The sequence below is a fragment of the Tenebrio molitor genome, chromosome 3 (assembly GCF_963966145.1).
Source record: "Tenebrio molitor chromosome 3, icTenMoli1.1, whole genome shotgun sequence".
Classification (NCBI taxonomy): Eukaryota; Metazoa; Arthropoda; class Insecta; order Coleoptera; family Tenebrionidae; genus Tenebrio; species Tenebrio molitor.
In genome coordinates this window covers 7,104,456-7,127,505 of record NC_091048.1, presented here as the reverse complement: position 1 = coordinate 7,127,505, position 23,050 = coordinate 7,104,456, and the positions used below count along the sequence as shown (strand labels likewise).

The following is a 23,050-nucleotide window of genomic DNA, read 5'->3' as shown; positions in this document are numbered from 1 at the left end:
ATCGTCAAGGTGGAAACCAAGCCTTGACTTTGGGTTAATTACATTAGCATTTACAGGAGGAAGTTGAAGGTTCGGGAGAGTTTCCTTTCACCGATTTTAAAAATCATTTATTACTCGTCTAAGGATTTCTTGTTAAGTTTCGGTCAATTGTAAGAGAAAAGCTTTTCTGGTTGAGACCACGTAAATTTTAAGACCATCTAAAGGTACTGGTTCCGCATTTTTATTCATTTGGTTACATGCGAACCGTGCTCACACTCGTGTGAACCAGTACTAAAACAGCACGACCAATTTTGTGTAAGAAATTTGCATTGGACCGAATAAACCCAATTTTATTTTATTATCAACGAGTATCAATTCACACTCCCTAGACGTTTAAGATCAGAGCACTTGTCCCGGCAACTGGACAAGTTTGGAACCAGCTCAAAAAGGTTGCCTGGCGCCCATTTTTTTATTTTGTGAACCCACGCCCTCTGCTCCGAAAAACCCCCTGAGAGCCCGGTGCTGTCACTGGCCAACTTTTGGTCACAATTGTTTAGTGTTATCGTTAAAATATACAATTTTGTTGGAAATGTGCCTAAGTCAGGAGCAGAAAGAACAAGAGCGTGGCGTGAGAGAAAACGTACGAGTGAAGTGACAGTTCAGAATGTGAAAAGAAAACGTGCGAGTGAAGTGACAGTTCAGAATGTGAAAAAAACGGTGTAAATAATAAAGACAATGAACCAGCAACTAGCACCTCGGCTCAGCTACCTCCTCTTGCACCTATCAGTGATAATTTACAATATTCTGATTTCCCTGTAATACAAAAGTTTCACTTCTATCGTGCGTCTTTACGACACACTCTCTTTTTTTTTAATTGCTTTTAGTCTTCTACGTTGTCCCACAACCTCGTAGGTAAAACTTGGGCACATTTTAAAAATGCACCCTTGTTTGTATATCATATTTTATAAAATGTACGCCAATGCGAAATAACCTCTAGGAAATATGCTTTAAAACAAGGAAACTTTTCTTTCAAAATTCCAAATGCTTGTTCTATTACACTTCGAGTCTGCCTGTGTCTTCGGATGAATTGAATTTGTGCAGGATCATTGGGATTTATGACCATTGGTGTTGTTATAAGCCAGTTTTTCAAAGGATAATTGTTCTATAAAAGAATTTTGTAAAATCCTTGCATCATGTACCGGGTGTCCCATCACTTGTGTCCCGTAGGAAAATGACTTTAAAACTAAATTATATTTATATGAAGGTATTATAGATGCATAAATACCGTTCACCGCCACAAAAATTGGGTATTACTTTTTTGTTAAAATTAATTACCTAGGTACAGCAAGCAAAAAACTATCACTTTAAAAATTAAATTTTGTTCGATGCAGTTCAAATTTAGTATACGTTATGAAATAGTTATAGAGAAATAAAATCCGTAATTAGAATTTAATTAAAATGTTTTGATGTAAAGATATTTGGTTAATTTAATTTGGGTCCTTCTACTTTATAAAAATTTATGGAAGACAAAGTTAAGTTTGTGGGTATTATTCTTGTCCGCAATTTATGGTACGAAGACCATTCAAGAGGGTTCCAGCGGTACCTGCCTGTGTTACGGCGTCAAACACAGTGCACCCCTCATAAATCTTCGTCTGCAATAAATTTTCATAAAGTAGAACGGCCCAAATTAATTTAACCAAATATCTTTACATCAAAACATATTAATTAAATTCTAATCACGGATTTTATTGCTCTACCATTTTTTCAAAACGTATACTAAATTTGAACTGCATTGAACAAAATTTAATTTTTAAAGTGATAGTTTTTTGCCTGCTGTACCTAGGTAATTAATTTTAGCAAAAAAGTAATACCCAATTTTTGTGGCGGTGAACAGTATTTATGCATCTATAATACCTTCATATAAATATAATTTAGTTTTAAAGTCATTTTCCTACGGGACACAAGTGATGGGACACCCGGTACACTTCCCGGCCAATTTGAATTTATAAAGTAAAACTTCGAATCTGGTCCGCATACTGCCATGGCCATGGCCTAGGAACGGGCCGGAGACAGGGGAGATTCGGGATAGCCTAGTTCCCTCACGATGAGAAGGAGCGGACCGGGGACAGGGGAGAAGCGGGATAGCCTAGGCAAAAAGTTCCTTAATATAGCTTTAGACATGTTCATTATCCTTGCATTAAGTTTATGAATCTGCATTTTTTCGCTTTGAAATTGTGAATTCATCTTATTCACAATATCCAATATATACTCGTAAGATAAAAATGTGAAGTATATCTTATACATATATAGGATTCCTCAACTTGGTAAGGATTTCTTCCACACTGTGAAGGTTTTCAGCTAAGACGGCGTCTTGGAAAACTAATACTAACACATTCCAATTTTCAAGTATACTTACGATTTACCACTGCTTGCAGAGAAAGCCACCTTGTTTGGCTCGGCCTCAACATTTTATGTGGTTTCTCATTAAGAAATGATTGGTATTCCCGTAAAAACTTTTGTCGCTTACTACTATTTTGAATGTAGTTATAGATGCCTCTTGCAAAATCTTTGATAGATTTTGGAAGCTTTAGAGCTGCTGCTGAAGAGCAAAGGTGGAGTGAGTGACAAACACAACCCTTTACGAATAAGTTCGGAACATCTTTCATAAATAAAGCTTTAACACCATTTAGGTGTCCCATCATTACGCTACAGTTATCCGCCGCCAATCCCAGCAGTTTTTTAATGGGTAAATTATAGACTTGTACAGGGTGACTGACGAAAAACCTTTGACGCTGTATCTTACTTATTCTTCATCCGATTTGAATAAATGACACATCAAATGAAATAGTTCGAAAAGCACTTTATTATTATCCTATTCGATATTTTTTTCGACATCTGTTTTTTGACAGACGATAGCCAACTTCTTTTTTTCAAATTACACTCTATATATTTTTTTATTCGTTCTTATAAAGAATCTTCTTCTGAATATTCGTGCATCAAAAGAAAAAACAAAAAATGTATTTTAACTGAAAAAAATTGAAAATCAAAAATCAAGTAATCAAATTTGTAAACAATACAAAATCTATTCTAGTTGCTCAAAATTTCCTCGATGCTGTTGGAGACACTGTCGATACCTTCTAGAAATACCCACCTTTGCATTCAGTAAAAAATTTCGAGGTTTTTTCTGACATACTCCCACTATTCTTTTTCTTAACTCTTTTTGGGTACCTGGTGGGGTCAAATAAACATTGTCTCCAAAGTTTCGAATGAAGATAAAGAAATCCAATGGATTCAAATCTGGGGATATAGCGGGCCATCGAATAGCTCCATGAGCACCCATTCATCGTTCACCAAAATGATTTAAAAATACAAAATTCATGCGTGCATTACGTGGTATGGCGCCGTCCTGATGAAACACGACTCTTTTCAACACTGCTAATGGTATCTCATCCAGAAAGTTGCTTATTTCGTTTGATAATAAATAATATGATATTATCTCCAAAAATGCCACACCACACGTTAACACCAAATCGTCTTTGGAAATTTTCTTCCACAGCAACATTATTATTATTATTATTATCAAACTGTTTTGACAAATGAATATTCAGAGCTTACTTAGTCATTTCGAGCATTTCAATCTTCTCTCTCGTTTATTTTGGTCACTTGATTTTTAAATTTTGTACATTTACTCTTTAATTTCTCGACTTTTGTTTAATGAATGGGTATAGTTCTTTACATTTTTATATTCAGAAGACAAATCTCTATAACACTGAATAGAAAAAAATGTACAATGCTATTTGAAAAAAAAAAGCTGATGTTCATCTGTCAAAAACTGGACGCAAGATTATTTTTTTGTTAAGTTGGTATTGAAGTATTTTCAAAATTATTTCATTTGACGTGTCATTTATTCAAATCGGATAAAAAAATAAGCAAGATACAGCATCAAAGGTTTTTCGTCAGTCACCCTGTATATGTTTTACAGTTGCTTCATACAAACTGAGCCGTACCATCCTTGGGTTCCAGAAATCCAAAGAAAGAATCTCTGGCGTGATTTACATTGAAGAAACGAATCACAATAGCCAGGGATTTAGCTGTACTGATACCGGTTGTTTCGTCCATTATTATGGAATACGACACTGAATTTTCCATCTTTTCTTTTAAACATAATAATGCTTCAGGGACAAAACAATCTTTCGTTATTAAAGTAGCTTTGGTTCTGCATAAAGTTAAGTCTTTAGCTATTTCCGAATCACTGCAGACAGATTTTATTAACTTTGGTAGATGATCCATTAGGAGGAAGTGTAAGTTGTGTTCATGTAAAAACATCACACATTTCATTTCGCTTTCGGCAATTCTAAGCATTCTACTCTTTGTCTCATCTGACGGAAGTATCTCCTTCAGCTTTGGTGTCCTAGTGGCTTTTTTTATATTCCCAATATGAAGCAAAGTTTTTTCATGTCGTTGTAGGTGGGTTACCCGCCAATAATAGTTTTGGTAGAAGCTGTGCAAAATGAGTTGTTGTCTGTGACAGCCTGTTTACACCATTTAAACTGGTTGGCCCTAACCAATAACAGAAAACGGAACAGCGTGCCCTAGTGCCTTGCTTATAATCGAAAAATCTAATCGAATTTGACAGAAAACTGATTCACTATTGATTGACATTGACAGCTGAGAGTAATAATAATAATAATAATGATGATGATTACAAGTAGGTATGTGTGATGTGTCGATGTGTGTTGTGTGATCAGCTGTGTGTTATGTGTTGCGTTCATTTCATGGGAAAACAGAGTGGGAATGGGAAATTCACTGAAACAACCTATATTATTTTCGTGCAATTAGAAATTAAAAACGTAATAAAATTGGTGGCGGCGTAATGTCGTAATAGCAACAAGTGTAATGTAATAGATTTGTTACAAACGTAATGATGCTGGCAACACTGGGGAATGGTGATTGGTGCTCCACTGGCTCTGCACGTTGCTTTTGTTAACTCGGTCGCGCGTGGTGGGGTTGCGTTTGACCATCAACTCTCGGACTCGGACTAGCAGTGGTGGGATGACTCGGTTTAGCGCGGAATCCGAGTACTGGCATCCGGAGGAGACGCGGGTTTCGAGGCGGATTCAAAGAACGTGGTTAGCGCAGTCGGGTTTGCGCTAATTTTCTACTCCGGTATGAAGAAAGAACGGAATTTTTCCGCCACAGGACAGTAACTTCGTTAGAGGTCTTCCATTATGTCGTGAACCAAACCTGCGCGAGGGCGGAGTCAGCTAGGGATAATGTGAATTCTAAAAACATCATCGCTCCAAAATTCTCAAAATGAAAATGCCTCGTAAATGCTGCGTCCCTGCTTGCAAAAGTAATTACTCATCCGAATCAGAAAAAGTTACTGCTTCCGATATCCCAAAGATGAAAATCTGAAGCAGAAATGGATTAGATGTATACATAGACACAATTTTAAGCCAAATACCCAATCTGTAGTATGTATCCATCATTTTGATCCTACTTTTGTAATCAAAGAAGAGAAATATGTTCAACGTGAATGCTCGGAGATCGTAATTCCAAATAAATGACTAAAACTAACAGACACAGCTGCTATACCAACCATTTTTCCGCACCAACCTAAATACATGTCAACAGCGGCAGCACCTGTTAGGCAGTCATTAAAAATTCGAGATGTCCAGAAAAAGGTATTCGCGGACAATGTGGCGCAGAAAAAATTTAACGTGACCGTATTTCTACTATCGGTGATATAAAAAGTAAACTGGGTAGCAAAATAAGAAATTTACAGTTTGTTGTAACATATGTTGGCGATTCTATATTTTTTCTGAATATCAAGTATTCGAATGGATATCCGGAACTTACTAGTTCTCTGCATGTACGTTCAGATTTGTCAGTCCAATTACATATAGCCTCACAAACAATATCTGAAGATAAGTACAGCAATATTTTGAAAAACCACTTGTGTGACAGTTGGACTAAATTAAAGTCAATGCTGGACGTTTTAGATACCTCTGGAAATATCAGTAATACTGATACTGATAACAAATTATGTATCGCCATCAAAAATTTAAAAGAATATTCAAGAAATGAATCAAGCACAAACCAGATCAACCGATTACATTTTTTAATTGAACAATTAAAATTAATGGCAAAATAGTTATTTTTATATTAAGTGCGTGAAGAGAGTGTTTTTTGTGCATGAAAAGGTCTTTTACGCCGAGACGAAGGTCGAGGCAGTATAAGCCTTTGAATGCACAAAAACATCTTCACGCACGAAATATAAACAATATTTTTTCTATAATTGATTCAAAAAATTGAAATTAAAAATTCAAATTTTTGAAGGAACTCTGAAGTTTCAATGCAGTGACCATGTTGCTAGGTAACTAATAAAATACAGTGCGTGAAGTGAAACACAGAAATAGTCGTGTGCGTGAAATCGCATTTCACACACTGTTTTGTATGGTTTCTATGGTTTCGATCTTACTAACAATGCAAAAAAAATACACGTTAGAAAATGACCCACTTCAGGCACCGATAACTATGCGTGAATTTCAATTTTTTGAATCAATTATAGAAAAAGTAATGTTCACAGGTTGTCCAGACTTTTTGATATGGTCATGTACAATGTATTATTCATTTCCTGGAGCATATACATTTTTACGATCCACGGATTCGTTAATTTTACCTCACATGTCATACTTAAAAAAAAAATAAGTTCTAATAGTGCCGTTGGTCGTTCTGGTATAAATGAAGCGCACATGAGATATCTGTCTGAAAAAATTAATTTGTTAAAAGGTGAAGAGAAATTAGTTAATATTCTTTTTGACGAAATATATATTAAATCGGAAGTGACATACAAAAACGGAAAATTGGAAGGAATGAGTGCAACTGATGTTACTCAACCCACTACAACGATACTTGCCGTCATGTATACTTCTGTTTTGTCCAAAAATAAGGACGTGGTAGGATTATTCCCTGTGCAAAATCTAACTGCAGATTACTTAAGTGAACTTATTCAGAAAATTATAAAGGATATGACTTTCATGGGATTTGAAATTTTAACTTTAATTTCAGATAATAACATAACATAATAACCAGTGGACGATGACGATGGAACAATTGGCTGCTTAACTGCGAAAGTGTGCCATTTACGAAGCCTTTATTTTAAAGAACAGGCTCAAGTTGTAAAATTAGCCCCAGCTCTAAATAAAAACGTGCTAAATCCAACTGGAATCCAAAGACAAAACGTCTTGTTATGTGTGAGGTTATTTGATTTAAGAGTAAAGAAAGATTAGCAATTCGGTTGTAGGTACAATCAGTTTCATGGAAACAATATCTACATGGTGGAAAATAGTAAATTGTAAGACTCCCTTCAAAGGAAAACATTTACGTGACGTGAACTGTGAACCTGTCTATAGTGTTGAAGACGAACGTTTTATTTTTTTACAAAAATTTGTGATTTGGTTGCAACGTTGGAATGACATGGAATTAAAAAATATTGATAAACTTCACGGTAAATGGACCAAGCAAACACAGCATGCATTATTACACACAACGGAGACATTAATGTTATGCAAGTTCTTATTTGAAAACTACAGCTTCAAATATGTACTGCTAGGAAAATTTCAGACCGATCCTTTGGAAGGAAGGTCAATACAGACAAATATGTGCGGTGCATCATATCATGTTTCCGTTTCGCAAGTGTTAGAATCCGAAAAGAAGATAAAAGTTTTGGATTTCTTGAAAGTGAAGTCTGCCGTTACCGAAGAATTTGAAATCAGGAGTTTATTTTCAAATTTAAATGAAGTCGAATTTAACGACAGTACTGATGATTTCATAAACAGGACCTACGGAGAGCTAGACAGGCACATTGATGTGATAAATATATCAAACAACGAATACATGATCCTCATTTATAAATTATAAATATATTATTTATAAATATATCAAACGACGAATACATGATCCTCATTTATATCGGAGGTTACATAGCAAATTCTTTAAAATCCAAGATGTGCAAAAACTGTGCTGAATCCTTAACTCTTGACAAAGAACTCCAAATAGAAAGTAAAAAGGAAGCTTTGCTATATTTAGATGATTTAGACAGAGGTGCATTAAAAGTACCAACAGATTTTCTAGTCGAGATTTTAGTTAGAATGTTTAAGATATTTCAAGTACTAATTAGCGCTATCTATGAAGATATTTTTCTAGCCGCTTCTAGCCAGAAAGATACATTGTGCAAGTTAAGTTTAGAAAATTGTGATGACATTTATTTGGACTGTAACTGCCCCAATTCTGAGCAAATTAAAGCAAAATGTGTATCTAAATTTTCAAATATTCTTCTTGGTAATTACAGGAAGAAAAAGAGTGATCTTCAATCACAATCTAATAAACGTAAACTAAACACGTATGCGTCAAAATAATATAGTTTCTTTTGTATTCTGACTTATTACTTTCTAGACTCAATAAATGTATTGTTATTAGTTATTACTGTTTTACTTAGTTACACCCTTCTTTGATTCGTACAAATGATCTCGAAATTAAGGTTTTACAGTATTTTATTTATCTGAGATAAAAATACCGTGTGTAAGGCACATTCTCTTCGTTACGAATTTTACTCTAACTCAATCACAAATATTTCAAATTAAATAATAAAGATTACGTTACACGGTTTTCCCGTCTATCCACACGCTGCAACAGTTCACTTCTAGGCCTCCAATCCCCACCACTCGATTCGCATGTATCCAGCCCGTTCTCTCGGTAGCCGAGGGTTGCCAATTTGGTAGAATTTCTACTAAATCTGGTAGGTTGAGACTCCCTTTTAGTGGGTAAAATTTCCGTCTAGTGGGATAGTAGAAAATCTGGTGGATTGAAAACTTTTTTTGGTGCTTTTTTATTGCTTAAACACAAAACAAAACTCCCCAAAACCCTTCAAAAGGGAGGGTTAAAAGAAAAATTCCCTTCGTTAAGGAAGATACTTTGGACGAAGCCAAATCAACTGAAGGAAGGTTAGCACTATTTGTAGCACAACACACATCGATTAATATTGTAGATCACTTAACTGACTTATGCAAAAATTGCTTTAAAAAATGTGATTCCTCAACATATTTGCAAATGCATCGTACAAAATGCAGTAATGTGATTAAAAATGTATGGGCACCACATTTTATGAAGGAACTGTGTGAAGATGTGGGTGAAACGCCTTTTAGCATTTTATTACCGATATAACGACCGATAAATACTTATACTTAGGGTGTACTGTCATATATTTTAGTTTAAGGAGAAAAAAATCATTAATTCTTTTCTAGATTTAGTCGAGCTTGAAAACGCTAACGCCGACGCAATTGCTGATGCTTTACTCGCAATACTACGAAAATATAATTTAAAAATAAAAAATTTAAAAGGTATTGGAACAGACAATGCATCAGTAATGGTGGGAATCAATAATGGCGTTTACAATAAATTAAAGTTGTATGCCCCCAATTTAACTTTAATTAGATGCGTCTGCCATTCAGCGGTTAATAGAATTCATAATCAATGGCTTGAACTGAAAACTCATTTTGGGATTGTTAGAGACAAAGAAACATGTTATACCGCTCAAATTTTGTTTGAAATGTACAACGACGATATGAATTACGCGTACATTTCATTTCTCAAACCAATTTTAGGTGATATTCAGAGGGCCAATAAAGCTTTTGAAGCAAAAAAAACCTGATTCAGCAAAATTGTTAGAAGATCTTACTAAATTGTTGGACAGCCTAATTCAAAAGATTACAACCCCAAATTCAAAGTTCTGATTATTTCATGATAATATTGAATCGTTTGTAGTACGGGATAGCTATCTCGGATACTTATTTGAAACTAAAATTAATGAAATGAAACATTCTGGATTTAAGGATGATGTCATTTTGCGCAATCACTGTATTCAATTTTTAATTAAATTAATTAAAGAAATTACACAAGGATTACCTGATAACGTAGACGTCTTAAAACAAATTTCGGTATTTTCTCTACGAGTAGTCAAGCCCGATTTATTTAAAATATTAAAGCATTTCCAATCCTGATCTTATTGAAAAAATTCATAATCAATGGAAAAATATTACTTTAACAGAGTGGCAAAATACCATAAGTACAGATGATTTTTGGTCTGAAGTTCTTTCCTTTGATAAGTACCAACCCAATTTAATTAGGTAGATATCAATAGCATGTTTAATTGTTTATTGTTTTTATGTTTACGTCTTAAGTATAATAATTATGTTTTATGTCCATTGGACAGATTACTATCTGTCTATTTGTTTTTAGTGGTTTTTGTATTTTGGTACTATTGTTTATATGTATGTATCTGTAAGTGTAATAAAGAGATAATTCGAAATTTTGGTATTTTTTATTTCCCAGTGCAAAAAATTAAATTGATTATTTTTTCATGTTTATAACTTCCAATAGTTCATCAGCATTTTTGATCACATGTTCAAATCTGTCCAATCGTAGAGGAAAGTCGCCTAATATGGGGTACATTTTTAAAATTGTAACAAAAAAATAGAAAATCCTGGTTCTTAGCTCTGATTTTTCAAAGGTATCTTCAATGAACATTTAAGAACTAAATTTTGATGGTGACTTATTTATTTGATAAAGATATTCCTGCGTATGGGCAAACAGTAAATTCGTGCAAATTCCCATATTAGGCAACATATGTGCCTAATATGGGATACATGCTTTCCTATTATGGGATTGAAAATAATATTATAGGAGAATTAAACGAAAGTCATCGAATATTTTAATTAAACATATCTACATATTTTATTCAACTAAATTAATAATATTTTTGAGTTAGTCTTTGCAAAAGTCACAAACAAAGTTTCCTCCCTCATATCCAGCACAATCGATGTGTGCCCACTTGAGGCAAGAACGACATCTGATCCACTTTTCTCCCGCCTTGTCTTTGGAAAAAAGTTCGTCACAAAAAATGCACGGAGCATCAAGATCTTCGTCACTGAAAGGCGAATCATCACCTGAATCTTGAAAAACTATATCAACTTCAGATTCGGATGACGAGTCAAGGGTCATGATTCGTTTCGATTCTTTTTTGTCGTTCTTCTTAACACTTGTTTTTTTAGGTATCATTAGCTTTCGTTTCACTCTTGAGGTAGATGGAGTGTTTTTCTTCAATAAACTGCTCTCTAGTTCTTCTTTATGTGGAGTCCCAGTTACGACGACAGGTTTTCCTGTTCTAGCCTTTTTTCGTTGAACAATATTTTCAGTAACTACTGGCAAGGGAATTATATCAGCAGGTGTTATAGTTACGTTAGGTCCATGTTTTTTTGTTGGGGTTAGTTCAGCACAACGATGAACTGTTCTCTCACTTGCGATGACATTTTCCTGTTCTCTTTCCACTGCTTCTATTTCAAGTCTTTCCACAACATTTGCCGCAACTTCTAATTGTTCTTCTTCTACATTTTCGTTTATAAAATCATGGGCTCTAAAGATATCTCTATTGCACGGGTATAAGCCGGTTTTTCTGAAACCGTGAATTGCTGTTTCTAGGGTGGCTGCTCTCATATACGCTTTACCAAAAAGTTCTCCAATCTGATATACCGTAACAACACGCCCAGGATTCTGTCTCAACCAATTAGTTATTTCTTGAGCATAATAGGTTTTAAAAGGAGACATGAAAGCCACATCAAGTGGCTGCATTTTGTGTGTTGAATGTGGTGGCAGACAAATTATAATGACATGATTTTCCCTACCCAATTTTACCACTTCATAGTTCCTGGTATGTGAGTGATGTCCGTCCAATATTAATATTACAGGATCTTCTTTTGTAGGTTTCACGTTTTGAATAAAATGGCGTAATCATTGCACAAATATTTCCTGTTGTATCCATCCGGATATGTGACATGCATACGTACAACCTGGTGGAGTACCATTCATTAGCTCGAGCTTCATATTCTTCCTAGGGAAGACCATTAATGGAGGGACATATTGGCCAGATGCACTAAAGCACATGACGACTGTTATTAGGCTTCCTCGCTCAGCAGAGGTAATAGCAGCTACTTGCTTTTTACCTTTCCTGGCAACAACTTGGGGATGCTTGTATTGCACAATCGTAATGCCTGTTTCGCCGCAATTGAATATTCTATCGGGATTGAATTTTATTTTTGACAACTCAGGTTCATAGATGTTAAAAAATGCATTGACATTTTCGGGGGTAAAGGATTTAATTCTGGCATAAGACATACCTTGAGGCGTACGAAATGAGAGTTGGGGATTGCGTTTAAAAAAAATTTTCAACCATTTTGATCCCGCACATTCTTTTTCAGAGTTAAATGGATTTTTGAGACCATTCTCTTTACAAAGACTAAATGCCAATCTGCAAACATCTTTCCTTGTTATACCAAAATATCTCTGTTCCATATCTAAACAATGTTGTGCAAGTAAATTTTCCATTTCCGAAGAAAAAACCGGTTTTCGCCCTAAGTTACAGGAAACAAGTGCTTCTGGTTCTCCCTCCATTTTCACGTACCTTTCTAAAGTACTTTGAGGTACCTTAAAAGTTTTAGCGCTTTTGAAATACCCCATTCTCTTTTCACAGACTTGCTTTATTTTCTGATTTATGTTTTCTAAGTGGTTCGTTGTACTTGTATTAAAAGTAACAAATTTTTTCTTAAAACCCTGAACCCATTCTGTTCTTATTGGATGCCAATTTTCATTGAAATACTTTGTCACTTCTGGAAGGTTTAAATTTAACAGTTCTCGGTAATTAGATTCATATTGTGCATTAGACATTGAGTAAGCAATGTTTTGAAATTTTTTTCTAGCTTTCTCTTGTTCCACTGAAGTGATTCCCAATGACTTAGTAAGTGCCTTTCTGGAAGCTTTCAGAGTATGAAACAAACAAAGAACCAAATTTGCCTGAGGAAATTCTTCCGCAAAAACCTTGCGCTCAGTGAAGTCTTTATCCGCAATGATGGTTTTCGTTTGATCCCAACAGACGTTAGTTGCTTTGAAGATGCTGATCATTTGTTTAATTGATTCCTCCGTTTCATGTTCAAGAAGAAATGTTGCCACAATTTCAGAATTGTTGTTACCATCAATAACAGCAATGATGTACAATGGCATTCTTAAATTATTAAGCTTATATGTTGCATCACAGAGTATCACTTCAGGATATGAAGAATAAAAATGTTTCATGTTGCCATCTTGATAATATATCCCTATCAACTCATTTTCATCATTTACAACAACAGTTACCGTAGAATTTTTAATCATTCCTAGCTTTTCCACCACTATTTTCAAATCATTTTTAGCAATATTTTCGGATGTTTGTTTAATGTTAGAAATATCTTTAAGAACAACACATTTTCCTGTTTTTGTCGCGATGTATCCCTGAACTAGCTTATGGTTGCATCTTAAGGATACCATGTCTTCGACTATTTTTCTATCATTCACATCGAGTTTCCTCTGTTTGGGTAATGTACGAAAATTTTCTTCATCTAGGGGATGATTATGTTCCAGATGCATATTTGTAATCACTAGACCTTGTCCATTTTGACTTAAAGACAATCGTATATTCATTGGACAACAATCTTTCATTGTGCTAAAAAGAAATAAAAATACCTATGTAATTATGTAAATTATAATACAAATCAATATGTTAGTAATAATACATAATAAATTTGCTGTATACGGTATGTCCCCGGATTGAGTTTACATGAGGAAAAAAATTTTTTTTTTAATTTTACTCTAAAATTTCTGAGGAATAATAGTAGAGTGCATTAATATCCTTTTTTCACTACTAGTCTTAGAACGCGTCATTATTGACTCTCGAACTGAACCCAGAAGCAGAATTTCTCTCCCAATTTTTCATTATTAACCAGTGGTTAATAATGAACAGCCGTCACCTAGCAACGAAAGATTTTCTTTGATTTCATTGGTTAACATAGACAGACGATTTTCAATTTTCATAGCAACCATTGAAAAATGAGCTCGGACAAGGCGGTCTAAAGTTACAGGCCAGGACACTGGCTACGTTGCCACATTCTCTGGTAGGCCATTCCATGACCTACGATGTTCCTAAAATTTTGAAACCAATTCGACATTTAAAATAAATTTTGACAAGTCCTTGGTCAAATTCGTCAAACTGAATTAAAAGCGCCTTTTAAGTGTTGCGTACCAAATTGCAACTCAAATTATGTCTTCTTCTTCAAATTACGTAGGTACCTGTATTTAGGTTTCCATCAAATGAGGAAACAAAGCCAATTTGGAAAGAAATTTTAATAATCGAAAAGTGAAGAAATCGCAAAAGCAGCCATTCTTGTGCTAAATGTTTTAGGGGAACAGATATAAATGGGGACAAAATGAAGCGACTTCTACCAAACGCGGTGCAAATAACTTCTAATTACGAAGAAATTACATTTTGGGAAGAAATAATCAAAATTAGTAATGACCACACAATCACTGGGGAAAATCTTTTGGCTTTAAAAAGGAATATTGAAATGAGACTGGGAAGCAAGTTACAAGAAATGGGGTGGGATTTAGGCAATGGGGAGAACAAAATTGTTATATTTAAGTTGGAAATGCCCACCTGGCGTTAGTTTATAACCAAAAAGTTTCAATAGCCCGGAATACAGCAGAACATCTGAAATATTATCAGTAATGAGCACCGTTATTTTTCTGTCCCCAAGGTGGATTTAAACTGTATATTACAATGCGATAATGCATTTTTTAACTGACGCAAAATTAGATCACTCATATTTGACAAATGCAAATTCAATGACAGGTTTAGTGGATTTCGAATTTTTTCACCGAATGTTGGTGAAGCAATGTTGCCAGACTGTGGTAGGCCATTCCATAGCACACTGTCTTTGGTCAGTGTCATGGCCTGGTAAATGAAGATCGCCTTGGCTCGGATCGTCGCATCGGACAAAATAATTTAATTAATAATTATTATTAGAAAGGATTTTAACGTATCTAGTAGTGAAAAAAAAAGAGAGTGTGTCGTAAAGACGCACGATAGAAGTGAAACTTTTGTATTACAGGGAAATCAGAATATTGTAAATTATCACTGATAGGTGCAAGAGGAGGTGGTTGAGCCGAGGTGCTAGTTGCTGGTTCATTGTCTTTATTGTTTACACCGTTTTTTTCATATTCTGAACTGTCACTTCACTTGCACGTTTTCTTTTCACATTCTGAACTGTCACTTCACGCGCCTGACTTAGGCATATTTACAACAAAATTGTATATTTTAATGAAGAAAATAAATTATAAACAACGATAACACTAAACAATATCGAAATGTGTAACTCATTGTTCATTATTAAGCCTCCAAATTAAAAGAGAGGAAGTATACACAATTTTAAGGGATGTTTGTATCGTGTCAAACAGATTAACTTACATTTAAGTGAGATGGAAATATTGGCCCAACCGTTGTGCGAGACACTGCTCCCACTCGACCCGACAGTGTTTACCCCCACCACTTTTCGTCACACAAAAAGGTTGCCGATCAGAATTTCAAACCCCTCCCATAAAAAGTTTCACTTCAAAAATAATACATACTCCACGGTAGAGAAGACAATTTTAAGCCTCGCTTCTTTATAAACTACCTCGGCTTAAAAAATGTCTTGTCTACCTTGGTGTATAATTAGTATTTTGTGACTTCCGTGAGGGTTTTATTGTTACAAGCTGAATTACACATACAGGATGATTCTGAAATAAGTTTGGAAAAAAAATGTGGAGTATCCTTGACACAAAATAATTCTGCGTAAATGACTTTTGAAGGTAAAATCAAAAGGATGGAAATTACCCTATATCCTTGTATTTCTAACGCCTATGAATAGGGAAAATTTGTCCGAATTTGTTCACTTCATTAGCAACCATCGTTACATCAACTCCATAATAAAGTCGTAGGTGCAAGTACACTGCTTTGTAAATGTTTCTATGGAAATGATCGAGAGGAGTAAGGTTGCGTTTGTGACTGACGGGCACCTTTGATTATTATTGTTCCTAAACTACCAAGATAATCTGGTAATCACCTTTAACTCAGCAGCGTACTAGCAATTTTGACCAAATTTTCAATCATTTGTATCTCTAAACGAAAAAACTTTTATAAGAAAAATTTTTTGTCAATGACTTCTCATCATCACCAATTACCGGTTTTTTTTTCCAAACTTATTTCAGAATCACTCTGTATATAAAATAGAAGCTTATGTACTGAGGTTTCAAAATCTCAAGGCTGTCAAAAAACGTCCGGTTTCAAAGGGCATTAAACTTAAAAAGCGAGTTAGATAGATGATCATCAAGAAGAATAAATGACAAAATTTTTGGTATATTTTTCACAAAAAGTTTTGTACAGCAAATATTTTTTCTCCCTACCGGGTAGAAATGTAGGCTGTGGATACCTCATTTGAGGTGAGAAAATTCAACTTTCTCGCTAAGGTAAGAAAGTAAATCATGAAATGTTTATGGTAAAACTGTACCAAAATACAAATGTCAAAAGTGTCAAAAGTGAAATAAGTTATTGATAAATGAAAGCCAATTCAATGAAGCAAGTTGGTAGGTCAATCATATAATCTGGAAAATAAACAGATAAGCTAGGTAGGTAGATTACTTTACCCTGTTTATATCAAATTTTCGAACAAACCTCAAATCTTCAAATGCGATGACAAGTTAATTAAACAAATAACACAGCCTACTATTCAATTCTCAAAATTTTCGTTTTAATCACGAATATAACCATCTTTTTTGACTTTTTTCAACAAAGTTGTGCCGGTAGGGAAAAAAATTGTATTCAAACCTTGTTAAGAAAGTGTCCTTGCAGACCTTAGGCACTTACAAACCTCGTCTAAGACTCGGTTTATAATCTTTGCCTGCGGTCTGCAAGAAACCACTTTCTTACCTTGGTTTGAAATATACTATTTTTTTATATGTCTAAAATGGTCCGTGATTAAAGTTAACATTAGTCTCTTAGTTTCCTTGAGTGTTAAAATATAAATATTTTAGCATCCAAGGAAACTTTTTGACAAATATTTTTTCACTATCAAAAATGACATACTTTGCAACTTGATAACGATGCATAAATGTCACGTTTTTTGACGGTCGTAGAAAAAAAAATTATTGTCATTTAATAATATCCGACGATAGTATCAGTAATGTGTGGAAGCGCAATGGAGCTACGGAAAAAAGTGCATTGTTCGATTTTATTCTTCCGTAAGAGACTAATGTTAACTTTAATCACGGACCATTTAGAAATATTAAAAAAAATATTTGCTGTACAAAACTTTTTGTGAAAAATATACGAACAATTTTGTCATTTATTCTTCTTGATGAGCATCTATCTAACTCGCTATTTAAGTTTAATGCCCTTTGGAACCGGACGTTTTTTGACGGCCTTGGGATTTTGAAACCTCAGTACATAAGCTTCTTTTTATACAGGGTGTCCCCAAAAAAGAAGACGAGCCCATAACTCCGTTATTTATCGGAAGATTTTAATTATCTGTACACCAAATTAAATGGTTGTTAATAGGCTACAAAATGGACTAATAAAATCAAGTATAGCCCTATGGGCTTCAAGGGTAAACTGTCAAAATATTTTTTTTTAAATGGGAATACATATTTTTTTGTACTAATTCTGATAGAGATTTATATTCTGAAAACAACAATGTATCACAAATATAGACTTAAATACCAAAAATTCACACAAAAAAAATGCAAAAAACGCTACTATCGTCTATGTTCCATTTTGCGCTAGACATTGGCGGCATATCTGCGCAATCCCACATGTTATTATTTGTCATTTGTTTTTCCTGCTACCTTAATTTGGTTATTACACTGTAACGCAGTGCTTTTCGCTTGATGCTCGTCATTTGTTTCAAAAGTTAGTGTTATTTTTATAATTCCAAGTTATACTTGTGATACACTGTTGTTTTCAAAATTAAAATCTCTATCCGAATTACTAATAAAAGGAATGTAATCCCATTTGAAAAAAAATATTTTGACAGTTTACCCTTGAAGCCCATAGGGTTATACTTGAATTTATTAGGCTATTTTGTCGCCTATTAACAACCATTTAATTTGGTGTATAGATAATTAAAATCCTCCGATAAATAAGGGAGCTATGGACTCGTCTTTTTTTTTGGGGACACTGTATAATTTAGCTTGTAACAACAAAACCCCCACGGAAGTTATTTTTATGCATATATTGAAGCGCCGAGCACTCTACTATAACATTTTTTGCTTCATTTGAAACCTCCATTTCCGTTATTAAAAAATCTCAGTATCGATGTACTGCATTCTTAAATTAACATTTTCTGTTAAAATATGGACTTAGAATTAATGTTATTCCTCTGAAGTTTTTGCGTAAAATCAAAAATTAAAAAAAAATCCCTCTTGTAAACTCAAACTGTACAGGGTGTTTGGGGTATAAGGTAACAAACTTCTCCTGTGTAAAGAAATAGACAAAATAAAACTTTTATTCTAGTAACATTTTTTAGTATGTGATACGAACAGTGACTTTCAAACAGTGGGAACAGAGTTTAGTCAGTTTAGTTCAGCATAGTAAAAAAAGCAAATTGAAAAAAATGTCATTAAGAAAAGTTGTTCATTTAACCTAGCTGTGCATCTCAGAAAAGTTTGTTACCTTCACACCAAACACACTGTATATTATGATAACTGATAATACTTATTATTGTACTGATGCTCATATGACACAAAAAATATCCATATTCCATAAGTGGGTACTTACTGTGATTTTCGTATTGCCTTTCCACGAGATTTAAATTTGCGACCTCCATGAGAGCAGGCGTATAACACAAAGTAATACTTCAATGACAAATTTGAACCATTTACTCGGTGGGGTTTAGTTTTTTTAGCACCATCTAATGTTTTAGAGTCTCTAATATATACCGGAATAAAATGTTTCTGGCAGTAATTAGTTATATATTCATTCGCCTCTTGAAAACTGTGAAACACTGCCCAGACTTCCATTTTCCAACAGAAATAAAATCAAAAAACAAATTATCTCACAAAGTACAGAGCCAACATCAACAGTATATACCATTCACGATGTTTTGGCATAAGGGGAGGCCATGGAAAAAGTGCATTTAAGTTGGCAGTAAAGCTGTCTGTTGAATTAGGTTATGTTTTTCTAAGTTTGAGGTTATAAACTGCGTCATTGTCTAGTGCATTGTTGTCAATTTTACTAGTTTACAATAGAACAATACTCACACATTTTTAATCCATTTTAACAAAACAGGAGACTGACTTGAACAGTCTACAGAATAGTAGGGACCGGGACCGAAAGACGAAGTGGCTCCTGTTAATTTATGCACCACTTAGATAACCCATCTATACAGTGTCTTAACCAACCAATTAGTAATTTCTCAATGAATTTTTCATTTTAACCACAACGTTCCTAGAACTAGATTGTATAAAATCTTGTACCTACTTATTAAGCCTTACTTTATTCGAATCTTTCTGCAAAACATTTACACACCCATCGTCCATGAGAAAAAAGAACAAAACTATTCAACTTTCATAATTTCATCAGAAAATTCTGAATCATCATTACCTGCATCAAAATCCCAATCAAATTCCGAGTCAGATTCTCCTAATAAAATTATTAAAGGAAAAACGTTTTCAAATTAAAGATTTCCCATTAATTTTGTCCAATCTTCCGAAATAAGTTCTTCACAATATCTACAAAAATGTTGGCAAATTTCAGGAGTACATTTAAAAATAGACTCAAGCCATAAATTCACAACTCTATCGCGAAGTTATAATAGGTCTTACAAAACCCCTGTGCCATTTCAATTGGGTCGTTGTTTCTTCCTTCACTATCCGTGCTACATATTTATCTTGTACTCACCTACGATTCAATTTATACATAAAAAAAACTTGACTTCACTGTAACTTACTGAAAATATGTTCTGCAGTCTAATACAAACACCATCAATACGTTTTAATGTCGCTTAATTATGATTACGGTAAATTCGGCAACATGTTACGTTCATTTTGATAGGTCCGCATGTCAGGCACTTTAGTGACAGCAGAGATGACAGAAATCAAACATGTATCCAACGTTAAAAAATGAAATCATAGCCTCCCCTTATGCCAAAACATCGTGAATGGCATATATGTAATTCAACGTTCGAGGTTATGGACCATGTAATGGCATTACGAACGGTTGGCACTGCAGGCTGGCGCCTAAGTCACCGGACGGTCGGTTCAGCAGCTACTCCCTTTATGATATCGTTTATTGTCCACAAACTATCTGTTTATGGACTAGTCCATAAAGATAGTAAAACGGCCGCTTGCCAATTTTGGGTATTACTTCAAAATAAACGTCAAAATTTTCCTAATTTTATTTAAATCAGGAATGAATAGAATTAATAGAAAACTTTGCAGTCAAGATTCTTTAGCTTTTGCCGCAATTTCACTTGCTTTGCTCATTATTACAACTAGAAATAAAGACGATTGCAGTTCGTATTTCAAACACAAACACTGTTCGTTCAAATAAATAGTAAAGTCCATTCACGTTGGATTTTCCTCGTCAAGGTCAAATAATTTAATATTGTGGCGGTGTGATTTTTACTTCAAAAATGCTTTAGCTGTGTATGTCACCAATACGGGCTGATAAAGTAACCAAGTCATTCGCAGACTGTAGAGGTTATGTTGTTCGCTGTCAGCAAAGAAATAGTTATTTTTCAAATATTGTAATTAACCTTCTTAGGCCCGGTTTCACCAATAGTAAATAAATCGTCAGTTACTTATTTAACGAATAACTTTTATTTGTACGTTAAGGAAAAAGTTGTTTCACCAAATAATTTTGATGTTCAGTTAACTATTTCGATAACAACTGTTTTTAATAGTTATTTACACAATTAGTGGGATAAAAGCAATATTACAGGACTCGAGTGTGAAGATTGCAGATGACGAGGGCGTTAGCCCGAGTTCATCTGTAATCACACGAGTTTCCTGTAATATGCTTTAGCCCACGTGTTATGTACAAAATTTTATCTAAGACCGCCCCAAATTTAAAAAAAAAGGTAAATCTTATTTATTTCCGCCAGTTTCATTACACCACTCAGTGGAATAATAACTTACTTATCCCACTGAGTGGGGTAATGAAGCTCACTTATCCCACTGAGTGGAGTAATGAAATGCGTCCGGTAATGAAGTTCCTTATTCCACTCAAATGAGTGGGATAAGTGTCATTTATCCCACGGGATTAGATAAAATAATTTTCTCATTGATTGTACCTAAAAATATTAAATTATTCTGACGTTTTACGTCATTTCAATCATCTGCTGCGACGATTTGAGAATGGATCAAGGGCAAAAAAGAAAAAGAGAAAGACCCAAAAATGTTCTTGAAGAAGAAAAAGAGTATCTGTTAGAGTTGGTTACAGATAAAAAGGGTATAATCGAAAATAAGAAATCGGATACTATTAGCGCCAAGCAAAAACGTGAAACTTGGAACTTAATTGCAAACCAATTTAATGCCAGCTCAAAAACCAGTACGCGTAATGCTCAACAACTGAAGCTCCTTTACGACAATTTAAAAAAATCTACAAAAAAGAAATTAGCCGATGAAAAGGTAGTAAAATTCTAAAATTTTGAATTAAAATTTTAATGGTTCCAATAAATTTTAGGTGCAAACTTATAAAACTGGAGGTGGTTCAAAATCAAAAACTCTCACAGTTAATACAACTTGCGACAATATGCTGGTTAATTTATTAGGACCCACTATAACGCCTCATGAAAATCCTTATGATAGTAACGGTAATATTTGACAAAAAATATTGTAACAATAACAGTAATAATCGCTGTACTTTATTTATAGAGTTACCAGTATCAGTTCATGATTTCACTAATCACATATATGATCATAATATTGATAATGATATCACTGAATACGTAAACGAGGAGGCCCAGATTGATGAAACAGTCATTATAAATACTGAACACGAAAAGCAACTGTATCTAAGTACCAGCCCCGATATTCTAGAGGAGGAAGGTGAAACTTCTGCAGAGGCTGTTGTAGTCCCTGAAAATACTAGAATTAAAACGTTTTTAAAAAACATCCGTTCTAATAAGAACAGTAAAAGAAACACAAGCATCGATTCTATTCAAAGAGAATTATGGGCCTTAAAAAAAGAAAAATATCAAAAACAAATTGAAGTATTAGAAATTATTCGAAAAAAAGAGATTTAAAGGGAAAAGAATTGGATAACCTATTAAAAACTAAACAGTTAAATTCATTGTAATATTTTTTCTGTTTTTCAATAGAATTCCTTGTCAAAATTTATTTTATTTTATAAAGGTGCACGTAAAAATATTTACCGGTTTCAGTATAGTAAGCCTTGATTTACATTCACAAAAGTTGGATGGTAGGTGAGTCATAACTGTACTAGTACAGTTATGCTGTAGGGTAATATTGCCATAGTGACATGTCAACAACAATCAACAAATGAAGACAATATCTAACTTTATTCATTTATTAATTCAAACAGACGGAACTAAAAACAACAATAATTACTTAAATAGACGGAACTCTGCCATAGTAAAAATGAACTGCACTTCATAGCATGGGGCATCGGGTAGTACCTACGTCCATAATGATGAGGGGCAGAGGGGCTATATTTCGTCGACTCTATAAACAAAAAGATAAATACGCTACGGAACTAACACTACGAGCACTTACCAGTTCATGAAAATACGCCAACATCACTCTCATTTACACTTGTAACCTTATTTAGATCTAGCCCTTGTTTGAGTGTCTCTATGATTTCAGATAAGTACCTCCTGCCTTTCGATTTTTCCGGTATTAAGCTATTTAAAGCTTGTTCTTCTTCATTTAAGACGTTTTTCGGTAAAACACTATCATTCAAACTCATTTTGCGAAATGTCTGTTTGTATAAACAACCAAATGTAACTATGACACTCGAACATATCATGCAAACGCGATCAACTCAATCTATTTTAAGACGAGTGTTGGGATTTAATTGTTTTAAATTCTCTTCGGCTTATTCTGAAACCGGTAAACTATTGAACAAACCGCGGATGTTATGAATCATAACAAC

General features: G+C 34.2%; 1 protein-coding gene and 1 long non-coding RNA gene across 4 annotated transcripts in view; one reads left to right on the top strand and one right to left on the bottom strand.

Annotated features, from left to right (window-relative positions):
• Positions 1 to 23,050, top strand: part of LOC138126984 (uncharacterized) — a 129,627-nt gene that overhangs the window by 93,266 nt on the left and 13,311 nt on the right. For 2 of the 3 annotated variants that reach the window (XR_011158031.1, XM_069042844.1), the window contains exons 1-2: positions 6,124 to 7,235; positions 7,286 to 7,489. The exons of the other annotated variant lie outside the window; for it this stretch is intronic. Coding sequence is in view for 1 of the 2 variants with exons in the window: in XM_069042844.1 (XP_068898945.1) it covers positions 7,232 to 7,235; positions 7,286 to 7,489 (208 nt within the window). In the remaining variant the exon portion in view is untranslated. Of the gene's footprint in view, positions 1 to 6,123; positions 7,236 to 7,285; positions 7,490 to 23,050 lie in introns of those variants that run through there. 3 annotated transcript variants of the gene reach the window in all.
• On the bottom strand, positions 22,439 to 22,774 carry LOC138127005 (uncharacterized). The gene is made up of 2 exons (XR_011158055.1): positions 22,672 to 22,774; positions 22,439 to 22,620 (listed from the first exon to the last, which is right to left on the bottom strand). It is a non-coding gene; the product is annotated as an uncharacterized lncRNA (long non-coding RNA).